We start from the raw sequence: 18,219 nt of genomic DNA on the forward strand, positions 1-18,219 counted from the left end.
CTATGTCCATGTCAATGAAGACAGCAAGTGCTGAGAGAAAAAACATCTAGTAGATGTGTTTATGAATGTATGTATGCTGCAGATGTGTATGAATTTATGCACATGTATATAAATGAGTGTATGCATTGTAGATGAGGGGGGCATACATTCATGTATGTATACTTTTATGTATTAAGATATGGAAATGGGTTGTGGTAGAGGTAAAAAAAATGTTGGTCTGTGAACTCTAATATATGGTCTGTATAACACAAAAGCTAATGGTTTCCCAATGGCCTATAGTTATCATCTGCTCCGGAAACCTCGGCAGAGACTAGGGATGAGCTAGATTTCGAGTTCTTGGGCAATGTGAGTGGCCAGCCATACCTCCTGCAGACCAATATCTTCACAAATGGCACTGGATACAAAGAGCAGAGGATCTACCTCTGGTTTGATCCTACTGCAGATTTCCACACTTACACCATCTCATGGACTAAAGAAATTGTAATGTAAGTCACCATGTTGTTTTAGCAAATACACATATTTAGATGCATTCATACATATATACATACAAATACATAAGCATACACACATACATGCATCAACTATATAAGGGTGCATGTGTGCATGTATGTTATGTATGGACCTACATGTACACAAACATACATGCATGCATGCATGCATGTATGTATGCATGCATGGACCTACATATATACACAAACATACATGCATACCTTAATTGGAGGGATTACATTATGCTGCATTAGGGGGAAATCTCCTTCTGTTGTGAAAGCCCAGAACATAATGAAGAAGTGGATGCCTGCTGCATATGCTTGCCTTGATATCCTATGAGACATTGCAAGAATGTTAATTTGCTTATATACATACATGCATCCATGTAAGCATGACCACTTCCATCCATGTGTGGCACACCTCTATACATACATACATCAATCTATCCTTTCATGCCCTAGCTTAATCATCATCAGTTTTTGTGTTTCAGATTTTCGGTTGATGGAGTAGCCATACGGAAATTCCCTAATGGTGCGAAATGGGGCCAACCCTATGTGGATAAGCATTCCATGGGTGCATATTTAAGCATATGGAATGGGGATGATTGGGCTACTTTAGGAGGACTTGTCAAGATCAATTGGACGGCAGCGCCTTTCATCGCGAGTTACCAACATTTTAAAGCCGACGCATGTCATTACGATGGGAACATGACATTGTGTATGCAAAGCAAGTTTGCACAGAGTCCCCTTGGACCACAACCAAATGTTCTTGAAGGAGCTAAGGACGAGACAGATTTACATAGTAATCTCCAATGGATCCAAGATAACTTTATGGTATATAATTATTGCCACGATAGGGAGAGATTTCCACAGGTACCCATAGAATGTGTCCATGGGCGTATGTGACCATGTCTTGCATCAAATTCATGCATCATAGATACATGGCCGTATATAGTGCATGATCCATCATGTTATAGAGAGATGCCATATTGGCAAACATACATATAGCTATAAATGTGTTGTAACAACAATATCTCTGCATGCTACCTTAACTTACTTCATTGATTCATTTATTTTTTTGACCTTAGAACTATGCCCTTACTATCAAGTTTTCTTTTCTTTTCCTCTATATTTTGTCCCTAAAACTATAGCCACCACAATGCATTTGCCTAGGGCAACCTTGGTAGAGGCCTAAGCCTGATTAAAATCAATCAAGATGTATGTAGATGTCCCTATATCACGAAATAGTTCCATGTATCAATCATTAACTATTTTTTGGTCTTACCTCAAGGCCTATGTTTACTATGTCCTTTTCTTATTATTGCAAGATAACTTTTAGTATGTTCACTTCAAATTATAAAGCTGCAAACAATATGTTTCTATACCATGTGCCAACCCATAAAAAGCAAAAAGTGTTGCAAACTAACTAAAGTTGAAAATAAGACTAGTGTTGAAGAAAGTTGGTGCTTGACAAGAATAGTGGATGTTGTGGGAAAGACAACCTCATCAATTGAATAACTCAAACATGTTGAACGATGACCTCCATGGTTTGGTTTTGGTAAGGGCCATTAGCTTAGCATCTTGGTACTTGTAGTTTTCACTATTGGCAGAATTCCAATGGCTATTCAATGCACAATCATTGGCATGCTTGTAATGGAGGTCTAGGCTTGTGCAAGAAGTTAGTGTTGTGTGTTTGCCTTTGTACACTTTGTAAAATTGTATGTGATATTAAAACTTATCCCTATAAGGTTATGATTCTCAAGAAAGCATTTGCCAACGTGACATTGGTGACCATTCTTGATTGTTTGTTGGAGGGGGGTGTCCTTGGTAATGGATGTGGCACAGTTCTCTTTAATGTGCTTGCAGGATGGGCATTTGAATACAAGCTAGTGTGGTTTATTATAAGTTAAAACAAAGATAAAAAGTGGATAAGCAAGGGAAACATAGAGAACGTAAGTGTCCATGAGGACAATGCTCCAACAATGTTATAAATAGATCTTCACGTAAACTCATTGAATTTATTTATAACAATTTGTAATGATTGTGTTGAAGGTTATCTTTCTAAACCATATACTTGTACATAAGGACATTGTAACAATCAAAGTCGTAGTACCATGTAGAACTATATGTAGCTCTCATGGTTATGTGAACCTCACATGAGGGATTTGGTAGCATTGATTCTTGATCCAATCCTTCTTTATGTAGCCTTCACTACACATGAGGTTAGAAATCTTGTGCATGTGACCCTACACATAGACCTAGTTAACATGATTGTGCATTGACCCCCTCGACCAGATTGTTAATGTCCAAGGCTCAAGCATACTAGTTTTAGTCAATACACATCATATCTATCTTATTGCTATCAATGTTACATGTACTTATGATGTCAAAATTGTAATTTGGTCTTGGAGTAATGTGCAAGTGCAAACCACATTGAACATGGTGTTTTCTTGGGGTAGGGGCAAACTAATGATGTGGTAGTGTGAGTGACGGCTAATAACATGAGTCATGACTAAAAAGTAAGTAAAAATATGTAAAGGCTAGAAGATGCTCAATATTGAATACACATCATTATATAATAAATTTTTATAGATGGTGAATAAGCAAAGACAATATTTCTCTCTCATACACACATGTATTAAATAAGAGTCAAGATACAATAAGGAGATTTTTGGTGTTCCAGGAGTTCGGAGAAGTTGAATGAGCAGAAAATCTTAGCGCATGTGACCAACTAACTAACTATTTTTTTCCAAAAAACACTACTTCGCATTAGTTAGTAAATAGAATACATCAGAGTTTACCTGAATCCACAATGGGATCAACATATACAACTCGGAGGAACAACTCCAAAACTATCAAACAAAAACTCACACGACCCTAACTCCAACAAATTTGAAATAAACCCAATTTTACCCCGACTCTACTTCTCCCAACTAACAAACTATTAATTATAAGTTTATAACAAAGGTAGAGAATGATATAGTAGGAGAGAGGGAACAAGTTGAAAGCAAAAGAGAAAGAGGGATGGTTCATAAATGAGCTAGAAGTGGTTAATTGCTTTTATTATTATGAAAATAGCTAGAGAAAGAGTGACATATTCATAAAGCCTCCTACGACAAGCTCTTATGTCAATCGCAATATTGTGCTTTCGAAGTCAAAAGTCAAGCCTCTTGACCCTTCCTAAAGATGACTCTTCTATGTTTGTGGAATTGTTATCACAACTTGAGGAAAATACTTATCCCGTACAATTAATACGATGCTCGAATAATGATTACTAAGATATCCCCCATAGAATGATGAATATCCACGTAAATGGATTGCAGATGCCAGATTCTATTAGCCATGACACTTCAGCTCAACAACACATATTATATCCCATTCTCTACTTAACAAAGTTTCCCATAATATATTCTTATGAAGAAAACACATTCCAGGTTATGACTTTCATCCAATCAATGATCTTATAGGTGCGCTTACTCCTTTAGGGCAATCGATGCCATGAAACTAGTTCAAAACATGTTCCAAAGCTACATATTGGTTTTCATGCACCACATTCCAGGGCATATTCAAAAACCTTTTGTTTAGTTCCTCTAGCCTAAGGAAAACCTTGAGGAATTGATGAACTTACAACCCAACCATAGTTGTTACAAAGTGTGTATTTTTATGTTTAGAATACCCTAAGGTGGTAAACATATATTCCACATTTTACAATTGCCATTTAAAAATATTTCACGTATTTTATGTTGTCAAGAAGTTATGCAAGTGTGTAAAATAGAGTGGAACCACTGATAATCTAAACCAAGGAAGATGATTTGTAGATAAAGAGTCGTCGGAGATGATAGTTGTGAAAGCCACATCTCTTCACGATGGGCTTCTTGAACCAATTTGCAAGTTCATGTGGACATGCACAAATAGTGTGGGTGGATATGTTTGTGTATAAGTGTGCACAATTCGTGTGGATATGTAAATGTATGTGTCTACGAGTGGTATAAGTATGTACATATACCTAAGGGTAAATAGGTATTTGTATGTGCTTGAGTGCATGCATTTGATTAAGGTGTAATTGTGTGAACGTGACTATATATGTCTAAAGCATGTTTGAAAATATAAGTGTTGGTATTATATATTTAGTACAATTTATGTAAGTGTAGATGTGTGCATATATATGAGTATCTAATTGTATGTTGGCACGTAGGTGTATGTGTATGTGTCAACATATGTCCCAACTCCTACCTCACTGACCCGTTCATTGGGGATTTACATAGACAGAGATTGATGATATTGGCATTTAACCTTAAAGTGGCCCCATTCACCACATACAAGGGAATGACCCGTAAATGTCTCCCACTTCAATTAAAAGAAGTCATTTCATACCCTTCTTATGAGTATTCATTGGCACCCATCACGATCTCTTACTATTTGCATCCCATAATATACAAAGTCTATAGCTGCTTGATGCATTTGCATATAGGGATACCAACATTTTACCCATTTGACTCATCAACAGGAGTGAAAGGGGCAAAAAAATGTGTGTTTACAATCCACTATCACCTAAACCAAGCATTCTTGATTCAAGGAAGCTTGATAGTCCAATGTGGGAAACCATCACAATATCACACGCACAAACTAGTTAGCAAAGCACATAGAACTTTATCCAACAATGCATTTCAATGTTAAGGGAATAGAATATGACACCATAAAACTCTTGTGAACATCTGCTTGCATATATGTTCTCCACACAAATGTATCGTCGAATTGTATGGAGAACATATATGCACGTTCACAAGGGTTTTATGATGTCCGATTTATAAATGGAAGTTACTTAGTAAAAAATACGATAATATATCTGATCTATAGAATGCATATTGTATGTGAAGTATTCTACAACAATGGAAGTAAGTGAAAAGGATGTTCTTGCTATATTGCATCCACATAGTACTAAAACAAGTACATAGTCTTGAAGGAAATTTGATTCGTTAGTTCACGTGAATTGCAACCAAGCTTTGCAAGGTACCTTGTTGTCATAGGGGCTTAAACCTACATCCAATACTCCAAAAGCCTAGGCCCACAAGAATCCATCGAATTTGCCCAAATTTCCATTTGCAAATGTGAAACGGTATGCACGCTTTTTTCTGAAAAGTATCACGACACAACAGTGATCCCTTCTCTTTCATTATGTGTGTGTGTGTGTGTGTAAATGTATGTATGCAATTGAAGACATAAGTCTATGACGGCTAAGATTACAATGGTCTCTATTATATACTTCATACATAGCTTTTAACTCAGTAAATACCACTGTGGAATGTAGGGGTTGAGCTCAAGACCTCCTAGTCTTCATGGGGCAACCTTAGCTTACCCTAGTGGTAAGTTGTTACGCTACAAGCACTACGTCATGGGTTTGAAACCTAAATTTTCGAACCCGAATTTCTCACCTCTCTTAATTCAATAAATGCCACTGTGGAATGTAGGGGTTGAGCCCAAGACCTCCTAATCTCCATTGCCATCTCACTCTCTCTCTCTCTTTGAAGAGAGTGAGTAGGTGGGTGTCTTTTATTTTGAAGAGAGTGAGTAGCTGAGCTCAAGACCTCCTATTCTTCATTGGGTAACCTTAGCTTACCCTAGTGGTAAGTTGTTACGCTACAAGCACTACGTCATGGGTTCGAAGCCTAGATTTTCAAACCCGAATTTCTCACCTCTCTTAATTCAATAAATGCCATTGTGGAATGTAGGGGTTGAGCCCAAGACCTCCTAGTCTCCATTGCCATCTGACTCTCTCTCTCTCTCTCTCTCTCTTTAGAGAGAGTGAGTAGGTGGGTTTCTTTTATTTTGAGAATCTTGAGAAAGAGAAGAGATACTTATGACATCTCTCTCTCTCTCTCTCTCTCTCTCTCTCTCTCTTGTGAAAACACACAATTACATTAATAAATGTGCATATAAAACACTACTTACAATAGGTGTCACAATGGAGTATGGTCACCCACTAACTACACTACATGGGTAGTGGAACATGTTGAATTTTCGAATAGGCGTGTGACGAACACTCCACCAAGGAAAGAATCTTCGCGTCTTGCTCCAATAAAGAAAATTGCCACATTAGTACTCCCTTCAACTTTCCCAGATATGCTTTGACTCCATGCCTACCATTAAATAAAAAAACATTGTGCATATCCCAATTATGACGCAATTCGCAATATCTCCGAAATAGGAAAATGATCTCCATCTCTTATTTTGGGTCAACCTGTGTAAATTGTGCAAACACCCACTATTTACGTTGTTGTAGTGTAGGTTGCACACTATGTGGAAATTATATTTTTGTCCCTCCGGATAGAGAATGGAGTGCTCGGTGAGAACCGGAAGAAAACGGCATACCGGCAAGGAGGAAAACGGCATACCGGAAAGGAGGAAAACGGCATACCGGCAAGGAAGAGCCGGATAAAGAGACATAAATGTAAAAAGAAAAGGAAATACTCACTACTGCGTAGGGCGTGATTCAAACTCTGCACCTCCACGTTGACAAACCCCAACCTTACCATTACATTAACTTATCTTAAGTATTTTGAATATAGATTTAATACGTATAAGACCTTTATGTATGCATACCTTTATTAAAAGGTAAATCGTGTATTTTTTTAATATATGAAAAGGAAAAAACACGAGACACTAAAAATAACTCATGCACATCTAGCGTGCATGAGCCCTATACTTAGGAAATAAAAAAGCATCACATGCACATTTAGTGGACATGAACACTTTTTGTAAAAAAAAAAAAAAAGCATGAAGCCATGCTTAGCTCTTCCTTCCTTATATAAGGAGGAGAGAAATATATAAAGGGTTGTTGATTATTTGGATTAAGTATTAATCAATAAAAAAAATTATTCGTGGGATTCACGATTTATACATCTACTTCTCTCTTAACACCCTAAGTACCAATTAATATAGTATACTCGTGTGATTCACGAGTTTCTTATCTTTCTCTTCGCTATGTATTCATAATTAATCTCTATCTCACGAACTTCTTTCTCCTAGTCCAAGACCTCTGTGGTTCCCACCCGACTCACGCAACGATCCGGAGCCGAAAGGCACGACACAGTTGGTGAACCCGACGTGAAGATGGGTGGCAAGGAGATGGAGGCTCAACAAGCTAACAATATGATGGCGATGTTCGAACGGATGCTTCAAGAACAACGCACGATGTCGGAGATTTCGGCATCAGTAGAGCGGCTCGTGCAACGCAACGGGCAATTTAATGGTAAGGATGTGTCGCGATATTTGCAGGACTTCAAGGCGGAGATGCTCCGGTGCCGGGCTTCGGAAGGACTGCAAGTGACATCCTTTAACCGGGTGGCGACCGACGGGCTTCAAGGGAGTATCCACGGGTTGCAACAACAAAATCCGACGTGGGAAGCATTCGAAGAGGTGTTAAAGACCACGTTTGCCATCGAGGACTCCTCCAAGGCAACGCGGAGGGGATTCGAGGATTGGGTGGAAACGTCAGGTAAAGGGCTAAAGGTCCTCGAAGTGTTTTCGACATTCGAAAGTCGGTTCGGGAGGTTGTCCGCGAGAGATCAAACTATTCTTGCACCGGACAAAGTCATCATGTTTTTGCGAGCTGTGGACGTCCGGGACCGGAAAGATCTCGGAGTGCTTCTTGAGGACACGACCACCGAAAGCGGCCTCACCGAAACATGGGAAAGCGTGCGGGATATCGTCGCGCGGTACACGAAGAGGGGGCAATGGCTTGCCAACGAAGAAAAGAGGGTTTCGGAACCGATTCCGAAACCGAGAACGGGACTGGAAGACCATCAACCGAGGGCTCGGGAGATTACGGCCGAGAAGGGAGTCGACGCGTCTACGGTGGAGCAGCTGCTGAAGGAGATGGAGAATCTAAAGATCGCGATGGTGAAGAAGTCGGATGACCGCCCCACAAGCTCCAAATATACGGATCGACGGTGCATATGGTGCGATAGCGCTGAACACGATCGGAGGGATTGCGACGACCATAAGGAGGCGCTACGACGGGATCTCATCTACTACGAGGGAAACCGGATTCATTCGATGGACTCTCGGAAGCCACTCCGACCGAACTTCCGGAAAGGCGGCATGAAGAAGGTGCTCGAGGAGGAGTTAGCGGCAAGAAGCAACTATGCGACAACCGTGGGAATATGTGTCGGGGAGTCAACGGGAGCGAAGGCGTCTTTCTGGCCGGAGGTGCTAGGAAACACCGAGAAAACCGACTCCAACGATATCCGAAACACTGCGGAAGGCGTCCGGGAAGCTACGGGATGGGAGTGCCCTGTCGACAAGAATAGCATATACGCCCTGTGTCAATTACATGAGGTGTATGTGGACGAGAAACGACGGCGCACGGAGGATGCGGCCGGACCATCGAAGATACCGGAAAGCTGGAACTCCGGAGGTAAGGGAAAAGAAAAGGCGACTCCGGCATTCAAGCTCGCCTCGGACATAGAACAACAAACCGACTTGAAAAGAGTGTTCGAGGAAAGAATCTTGGATAGCCGGGTAGATTTTTCGTTGCGGGAACTACTCGGAATAGCGAAGAAGGAGTTTCACGATCTTCTCGTGGATCTCGTGAAAAGGAAGAGACAAAGTACGGAGGAAAATGCTCCAAGGGTGAATGCAAATACCGTTTCAATGAACGACACCGAAGTGGAAGGCGAAATTCCGAACTCCCACTATACAAGGCCACACTGGGCACGTGCGACTACGGAGACTCCGGTCCGAATCGGCAACATCAAAGAACCCGTGCTAGCATTGATTGATCACGGATCGGAGATCAACTTGATGTCCAAGGAGTTCTACCGAAAGGGGAAGTGGCCTATAAACACCAACCATGGATGGAAGATTCGGGCAGCCACGAAAACGACAGAAGACCTATTTGCGGCTTGTCCGGATGTGACGGTAAAGATCGGGGATGTCGAAATTGACCAAAATTTCTTTGTGCAGGATGAGGTTTCACATTCTGTCATCCTCGGCCAACCCTTTATCACGGCTTCACGGATGGAGACGAAGGTGCTCGATAGTGGTGCGGCTTTTGCGCGAATTCGGAGCCAAAACGGAGGGAAATCCGTCCAATTCCTAACGGTGCCGGCAAATCACGAAAGGAACAAGAGGGAACTCTTGTCCCAAGTGAGAATGGATTTTTAAAGCGGACTGTTGCAGAGTGGGGAAGTGATAGTCCGAGAAGCCCTGATACCCCACACAGGAAGAAAACTCTCGGAGCAAAACAAGTACGAATCGGCCCGGATGGGGCATCTACGTACACGGCCGTAACCGGAGGAATGAAGAAACAATACCGACAAGTGGAGGATAAGTTACGATCGGCATCAATAATAAAAGAAGACGAAGAAATCGTGGGAGTGATCGAGGAAGTGTTCTATGGGAATACACTACAACGGCTTGAAGAGCTTGCGGAAGATAAAAGCCAAGGGAACCGGGTAGTCCCGGTGGAATAGGTCGAGATGTACGAGATCGTTGCGAAAATGGGGCCGGATGCGCTCCGCAAAGAAGAAGCAATGGTAAGTACGAAATACAAGACCGTGGAGAAGAAGGTGAAACCGGCCGCGGGACCACTACCCGCCGATAGTGAACAAAAGAAGAAAGAAGTCTCGGGAGATCCGACACTTCGGAAGTCCGTGGATATCGGACATGCCTTCACAGATGAGACCCGGAAGAAACTTCGGATCGGTGGAGGTGGGTTCCTCTTACAAGAAGAAGAAAAACGGTTTCGAGAGATGTTGGAGCAACATGGCAAAGCATTCGCGTTCACATCGAGGGAGATCGGATGCATTGATCCAAAGATAGTGGAGCCGATGGTGATTTTCATGATTGATCATGTATCGTGGAACCTGAAGCCGATTCCGGTGCCACGGGCGCATATTCCGAAAGTCATCGACTTGCCCAAGGAGAAGGTGGCGATGGGGATTCTAGAGCCATCAAGTGCTCCGTACTCAAATCGATGGTTTACGGTTCCGAAGAAAAATGGGTCACTCCGATTCATCCAAGACTTGCAGCCGGTGAACAAGGTCACGATCCGGAACTCGGGAGTCGATCCGATAGTGGACGAATTCGCGGAAGCTTTTGCCGGACGTGCGATATACTCCATCGGGGACCTATACTCGGGGTATGACCAATTCCAACTAGCCGTGGAGAGCCGAGACATCACTACCATGCGGACACCGATAGGACTAGTTCGAATGTGCACACTACCACAAGGAGCGACAAACTCGGTTGCACATATGATGAACGCGATGAACAAGGTGCTTCGAGATTGCATCCCGGAGATAATGATGCCGTTTCTAGATGACATTCCGATGAAAGGATGCGCGGTGGAAGAAAAAGATGAGACTATGGATGATCGGGGATGCCGAAAGTTCGTGGTCGACCATATTCATGATTGCGAGAAAGTGTTGCGAAAGCTAGAAGATGTGCACCTAACACTTTCCGGGGAGAAATCGGCATTCGGGCAAGAAGAAATATTGGTGGTCGGACATCTATGTGGACCCTACGGCCGAAGACCGTCACCAACAAAGATCGATGCGATTCAAGCTATGAAGGAAGTATGTGAGTCAACATCGGAAGTCCGAAGGTTTCTGGGTGCGTGTGCATTCTATCACATATGGATTCCGCACTATGCACATATAGCGGACCCGCTCTATCACTTGTTGCGGAAAGGTAAGAAATTCGAGTGGAAACCGGAACACACTAAAGCCATGAGGAAGCTCAAGAAGACACTATGGAGGGCGGAATCACTTAAGAAGCCAAGCTACGAGCGGCCAATCATAGTAACGGTTGATACAAGTCCAACCGGTATCGGGTGGGTCATCAATCAAGCCGACTCAGATGGTTCGCGGTATCCGATCCGATTTGGAGCAAAGGTCCTCAACGAAAGGCAACGCGGATATGCACAAGTCAAAAGAGAATTGTGGGGAGTCGTGTCGGCGATAAAATCGGATCGGGATTATTTGATCGGAGCTGAAGTGGTGATCGAGACGGATTGTCTTCCGATACTCGGGATGATGCGGTGTTGTACGATACCGGATGTGGCTATGCTAAGGTGGATTGCATATGTCAAGTCACTTAATCCGGAGGTTCGACACATCTCGGGGAAGGACAACGCGGTAGCGGACATGTTATCGAGGGCGCGGTTTGAAGACGACATAACCGAATCAGATAATGAAGAAGTTTCCGAAGACTACTTCACGTCAGAACACATATGCCGAGTGAACGTGATCCGAGAATTCCGGGAAGAAGAATACGAGGGGGAAACCTTGATGATCGGGAAGATGCTACAAGAGGTCGAGGATTCAACCAATGATAAAGAAAGGAGAGCCGAGATCCGAAGGAAGAAGAGGCAAGTCCAAAAGTTCTTCTTGGAAAACGGTTTAATATGGAGGGCGCCGAAAAGACCGGATGGGATACCACTTCGAGTAGTCGGGACGAAAGAGCAACGAAACCGGATAATGTCTGAGTTCCACGAATCCGATTGGGCTGGACATCGAGGAACATGGGCAACTTTTGTGAAAATCAAGCAAAGATATTGGTGGAAGAACATGTATAAAGATGTCGCGGAGTTCACAGAAAGCTGCGAGAAATGTCAAGTCTACTCCGGGGTCCGACACCGAGATGAGCTGCATCCGACATTCTCACCGACAATCAACTTCAATTGGATGGTCGACATTGTAGCTATGCCGACCGGGATTGGACAAAAGAAATACTTGGTGTTAGCTCGAGAAGATCTCACAAACCAAGTTGAAGGTCGAGCGCTTCGGAGGAAAACGTGTGCCGCAGTGTGCCAATTTCTTTTGGAAGAAGTGTTTTGTAGGTACGGCTGCGTAGGACAAGTGATTGCGGACCGGGGAGAACTCGACTCGGACAAAGCTAGGGGATTCTTCGCCAAACATGGAGTTCGGTTAACGTTGACAACGGCGTACAATCCGAAGGCCAACGGGAAGATCGAACGAGGACATAGTCCGATCGTGAAAGCACTTGCGAAGGCATGCGACGGAAGGGTGAAGGATTGGCCACAAATGCTTCCGTATGCACTATGGGCGGATCGGACGACGCATAGCTCCGTGACCGGTTACATGCCGGCAGAACTCATGACCGGACAAGCACCGGTAATGCCAACGGAAACCGCAATCGCGACATGGACAATACTACCGTGGAAGGAAGAGATGAGCCGGGAAGAACTACTAGCGGTCCGGATACGACAACTGGAGGGAAGACCGAAAGATGTAGCGGAAGCGTCACGCCGACAACAAGAAGCACGGTTCCGGAACAAAAGCCGGTTCGACACAAAGCACCGACTACGACCGAGGAGGATTGAAGAAGGAGATTGGGTGATCGTCTATGATAGTAGCTTGGACCATCAACATACAACGATGCGGAAATTCGCGAAAAGGTGGTTCGGGCCGTACGAGGTTCGGAAGGTCTTCGACAACGGGACGTACCGACTGTCCGAGTTGGATGGAACAATACTACGAGTGCCTATAGCCGGGAAGCGGGTGAAGATTTTCAAGAAGCGGACCGACGACAAACCTTATGTGATCCAAGTCGAGGCCGACAACGAGGAGCAATCGGACGAAGACCACAATGATGCGGGAAGCGAAGAAAGTGGATTACAACTCATAGTCGACATAAGGGGAGAATCGGAGGGAGCTTCGGATGAAGTCGGATACGAAGAATCAAGAACTTCGGCACATACCGGAGGATGTGCGGGTTTGGAGGGGGCGAGTGTCGTAGTGTAGGTTGCACACTATGTGGAAATTATATTTTTGTCCCTCCGGATAGAGAATGGAGTGCTCGGTGAGAACCGGAAGAAAACGGCATACCGGCAAGGAGGAAAACGGCATACCGGAAAGGAGGAAAACGGCATACCGGCAAGGAAGAGCCGGATAAAGAGACATAAATGTAAAAAGAAAAGGAAATACTCACTACTGCGCAGGGCGTGATTTGAACTCTGCACCTCCACGTTGACAAACCCCAACCTTACCATTACATTAACTTATCTTAAGTGTTTTAAATATAGATTTAATACATATAAGACCTTTATTTATGCATACCTTTATTAAAAGGTAAATCGTGTATTTTTTTAATATATGAAAAGGAAAAAACACGAGACACTAAAAATAACTCATGCACATCTAGCGTGCATGAGCCCTATACTTAGGAAATAAAAAAGCATCACATGCACATTTAGTGGACATGAACACTTTTTGTAAAAAAAAAAAAGAAGCATGAAGCCATGCTTAGCTCTTCCTTCCTTATATAAGGAGGAGAGAAATATATAAAGGGTTGTTGATTATTTGGATTAAGTATTAATCAATAAAAAAAATTATTCGTGGGATTCACGATTTATACATCTACTTCTCTCTTAACACCCTAAGTACCAATTAATATAGTATACTCGTGTGATTCACGAGTTTCTTATCTTTCTCTTCGCTATTTATTCATAATTAATCTCTATCTCACGAACTTCTTTCTCCTAGTCCAAGACCTCTGTGGTTCCCACCCGACTCACGCAACGATCCGGAGCCGAAAGGCACGACAACGTGTCCAATAACACCGTGATAAAACTTGCCAAATTTGAGAAATATAACTCCAAATCTAACAAGCAATCAGAGATTGTATAAAAGGATTCAAGTATTACCTTCCATTTGAATTGTACAAAAGAAGCAATTGCCCCCCATTGCTAGTCCATGAGGCTTTAGAGCTAATCCCAAAGGCAATCCCCCAATCAAATCTCTCCAAATGAAGATTTTTGTTACAAGTGGCAATTTAGAATGCCAACTACGTTTTGAGATTTGCCATCACCCATGATAAAATTTGTGTATTTTCCATCCTTCTTCGGCCTTAGATGGTAGTCATCCAAGAGAATCAACAAAACGATGATACAAATGATTAGTAGTTACTTTTAATGGTGTCTGTCCCCGTAAACACCAATCAATCAACGATTATTCTCCTGTTTGTAGAGGTAAAGGACTTTGCATCAAGGCAATATTTTGTAGTTGTTCCCAGATAAACACATAATTAGGTGGGATGCGTAATACTTGTAACACTTCAACAAACTCCAAAATTCTTTGTGATGGAGCCTCAACTATATCTCCCACCACTTTTTGATCCCCAAACAAAAAAAAAGGTTAAACGAAGAGCACAATCTCTCCTTTCCAGGCCAACATAATAACCAAGAAGACACAAGTAACTCTTTTTGCAAATAGTTACAATCTTCTCTACAATATTGTGGTGGTCACATGGACCACACCTAGATTAGGCCCCTACCAAGCCCCATGCACCACACATAGACCACACCCAAATTAGGCCCCTACCAAGCCTCATGCACCACACCCAAACTAGGCCCCCACCAAGCCCCATAATTAGTAGAGCTAATTGGAGCGGGAGAACACCCTCCACGCTAAGAGAGAGTCTATAAAATGTAACTTGAGACATAATGAAAAGGGGGCTATTCTTGAGAGCATTTCACATCTTGAGCATTTCACATCTTGGTGGAGAAGACGGGCCAAGCCACCCCAACTCACGACCCCAACAACGCCCGCCACGATGCAACACGACAACAACGACGGCAACGCAAACTCGATGAATCCGGGATTCCTACAACACAATCAAGGACACCAGCCCACATCGCCAATCGACCAACTGGTTCAATCTCTGTCCAACATCATTTTACAAGTTAACCATACTAACCAAGCCATGTTGTCCTTTCTTTCAGCACGATCCGAGCCACAACAAAATCTCCCGGACTCTCGAGTTCGCCCAAAACCGTTCTCCGGCCTACCATCGGAAGATGTCCTCTCTTGGCTGGATCATTTCGAAATGGTGGCCAGTTACCACCAGTGGCCACACCCTCGGAAGGCAATGGAGATGAAGACACTCCTCGAGAATATCGCGGCAACATGGCTTGTACAACAACCCGAAGAGACACGCAACGACTGGGATCTGTTACGAGCAGCCATGATTCGGAATTTTGCTCATCAAGACTCCCGCCAGACGGCCCTACAACAACTTGAGTCAATTACCCAACAACCACGCGAACCCATCACCCAGTTCGCGGTTCGTTTTGTGCAGATCCTACGCCGGGCTGACGCCAACATGTCGGAGGACATGAAGTTGTTTTTTTTCTGGTCGCGTATACGACATGACCTCCGCCGCCGTGTACGCGATCAAGGCCCGACGACACTACACGAAGCCATCCTCACTGCCCAACGCATCGAAGCTGCAGACGCGCACGACATGCACACACCAGGTAATCTCAGTCATGATCATACAAACACTATACCAGCCGTCACTCCCATGGACATCGACATCCAGAACGCGCAATTACTGTTGTACACAGTGCTCGGCCACAACCGAGGAATAGGATCAACTCACAGAAAACAGGAAATACAAAATGCACGAAGACAATAGAGAGAAGAGTACACAGGATGTTTTACGTGGAAAACCCTAAATGGGAAAAAACCACGGGAGTCCTCAAACTCCAACTATCACTCTAAACAGAGATGTACAATGGTGAAGGTACAAGGCAACAACCTTGAGCTCACTGTCTTCGCCACAAGCGACGGTAATACACAAAGGCAACGACCTCTTCGTCTCTCTCTCTCTCACTCTCTCTCTCGGCTGCTCTCACTTCGCTCCCTCTAAGTGAAAACAGAAAAATGAGCAACAACGCATAAACTGTTTGCCCTAAGTCATATTTATACACATATGACTTTCGGGCTATTTACAAATATAGCCTCAAGGGCCCTTGGCAAACATATTCACAGATATGTCCCCGCATCCGGATCTCTCTCCGGGTACATTCGTCATCCGGCTCCGTAGCCGGGGTCTTCATCATCCGGCTCCGTAGCCGGGGTACTCTTCATCCGGCTTCATGCCGGGTACTCTTCATCATCCGGTTCCGTAACCGCAACCGGGCTTGCCGTCATTCATCTCCGGACATCCCATCCGGAGGGACCAAAAATCCCAACAAACTCCCCCTTCACTTCGGCATGGGATGTCTCTCCAATCCGATCCTCTTCCGGCATGCTTCCAGCTTGTCGGGTGTGAGCACCTTGGTCAGCATATCCGGCCCGTTCTCGTCCGTGTGGATCTTCGTCAGCACGAACTCCTTGTCTTCTATCCTTTCCCGGATCCAGTGGTATCTACGCTGGATGTGTTTCGTCCGGGAATGGTAGGCCGCGTTCTTCGCAAGGTGGATGGCACTCTGACTATCGTAGTAGAGCCGGTACTCCTCCTGCCGGATACCGAGCTCTCTAATGAAGTCCTTCATCCATATTATTTCCTTGCCGGCTTCAACAGCCGCCATGTACTCCGCCTCCGTGGTTGACAACGCAACCGTCTTCTGCAACCTCGACTGCCACGAAACGGCTCCCCCTGCATATGTCATTACATACCCTGATGTAGACCGGCTGGTATCCGCATCAGCCGACATGTCCGAATCGGTAAATCCATCGAGTTCGGGCTTACCGGAGCCGAATCGGAGGCACATGTTCGAAGTGCCCTTTAAGTATCGGAGTATCCATTTGACCGCCTTCCAGTGCTCCTTGCCGGGATTACTCATATACCGGCTCACCACTCCGACTGCGTATCCAATGTCCGGTCGGGTACACACCATTGCGTACATCAAGCTCCCGACGGCAGAGGCATATGGTATCTTCATCATATCCTCCTTTTCAGCTTTTGTCTTGGGACTTTGCTTGCCCGATAACCTGCAGTTTGCCGGGAGGGTCGACCCGACCGGTCTTGCTTCCGACATGTTGAACCGGTGAAGCACCTTTGTCACATACTTCTCCTGTGACAGCCACAACTGCTTCTTCTTCCGGTCGCGGATGATGTGCATCCCTAGTATTTGCCTCGCCGGACCCAGGTCCTTCATTGAGAAAGTTCGGTGAAGCGCTTTCTTCAACATCCGTATCTTGGCCTGGTCCCGTCCGACGATCAACATGTCGTCCACGTACAGGAGGAGTATTAGAAAGTCTCCTCCTTCGAACTTCTTCTTCACAAACACGCAGTGATCGGACTGCGTTTTGTGGTACCCTTCGTCGGTCATGAAAGAGTCGAACTTCCGGTACCACTGCCGGGGAGCCTGCTTCAGTCCGTAAAGGCTCTTCTTCAACCGGCACACCAGGTGCTCCTTCCCTTTCTTCTCGAATCCTTCTGGTTGCTGCATGTAGATCTCTTCTTCGAGGTCACCGTGAAGGAATGCCGTCTTCACGTCCATCTGTTCTACCTCGAGGTCCATGCTTGCCGCTATGCTCAGCACCGTCCGGATGGAGGTCATCTTCACTACCGGGGCAAATATCTCGTCGAAGTCGACGCCCTTCTTCTGCTGGAACCCCTTCACCACGATCCTGGCTTTGTATCTTGGGGGGTTTCCGGCATCTCCCGGTTTCAGCTTGAACACCCACTTGTTTCAAAGTGCCCGCTTTCCTTTCGGCAACTCCACAAGTTCATATGTGTGGTTCTCATGCAGGGAATCCATCTCCTCCTGCATGGCACTTAACCACCTGCGGCTATGTGTGTCAAGCTTTGGTTCTTCAAAACTCTCCGGCTCCCCCTCGTCGGTTAGCAGCACGTGCTCTGGTTCCGGAAATCTCCGGGGGGCCCTTCTCTCTCTTAGAGGATATCTCCGCTCCGGAGCTTCGGTAACCGGCTCCTCCGTTTCCTCTTCATCCGAATCCATTTCGGGATCGGGGCC

At 44.5% G+C, this 18,219-nt stretch overlaps 1 protein-coding gene and 2 long non-coding RNA genes across 3 annotated transcripts in view; all 3 read left to right on the forward strand.

Annotated features, from left to right (window-relative positions):
- LOC147855490 (uncharacterized) overlaps positions 1-224 on the forward strand; it is a 428-nt gene extending 204 nt beyond the window's left edge. Inside the window, exon 2 of the long non-coding RNA XR_015530868.1 lies at positions 1-224. This exon is cut by the window's left edge and continues 38 nt beyond it. This is a non-coding gene — a long non-coding RNA (uncharacterized LOC147855490).
- The window catches only part of LOC147855489 (xyloglucan endotransglucosylase protein 7-like), a 2,771-nt gene extending 983 nt beyond the window's left edge, over positions 1-1,788 (forward strand). The window contains exons 3-4 of the mRNA XM_087330739.1: positions 280-485; positions 980-1,788. Of these exons, the coding sequence (XP_087186865.1) occupies positions 280-485; positions 980-1,394 (621 nt within the window). The 3' untranslated portion in view covers positions 1,395-1,788. The remainder of the gene's footprint in view (positions 1-279; positions 486-979) is intronic.
- A 445-nt stretch (positions 1,789-2,233) lies between these two features.
- The window catches only part of LOC147855491 (uncharacterized), a 45,474-nt gene continuing 29,488 nt past the window's right edge, over positions 2,234-18,219 (forward strand). The window contains exon 1 of the long non-coding RNA XR_015530805.1: positions 2,234-2,540. This is a non-coding gene — a long non-coding RNA (uncharacterized LOC147855491). The remainder of the gene's footprint in view (positions 2,541-18,219) is intronic.

Source organism: Azolla caroliniana, unplaced genomic scaffold (assembly GCF_043228905.1).
Source record: "Azolla caroliniana isolate FFs.n. ecotype wild unplaced genomic scaffold, voAzoCaro1.0.p SCAF_14, whole genome shotgun sequence".
Taxonomy (NCBI): domain Eukaryota; kingdom Viridiplantae; phylum Streptophyta; class Polypodiopsida; order Salviniales; family Salviniaceae; genus Azolla; species Azolla caroliniana.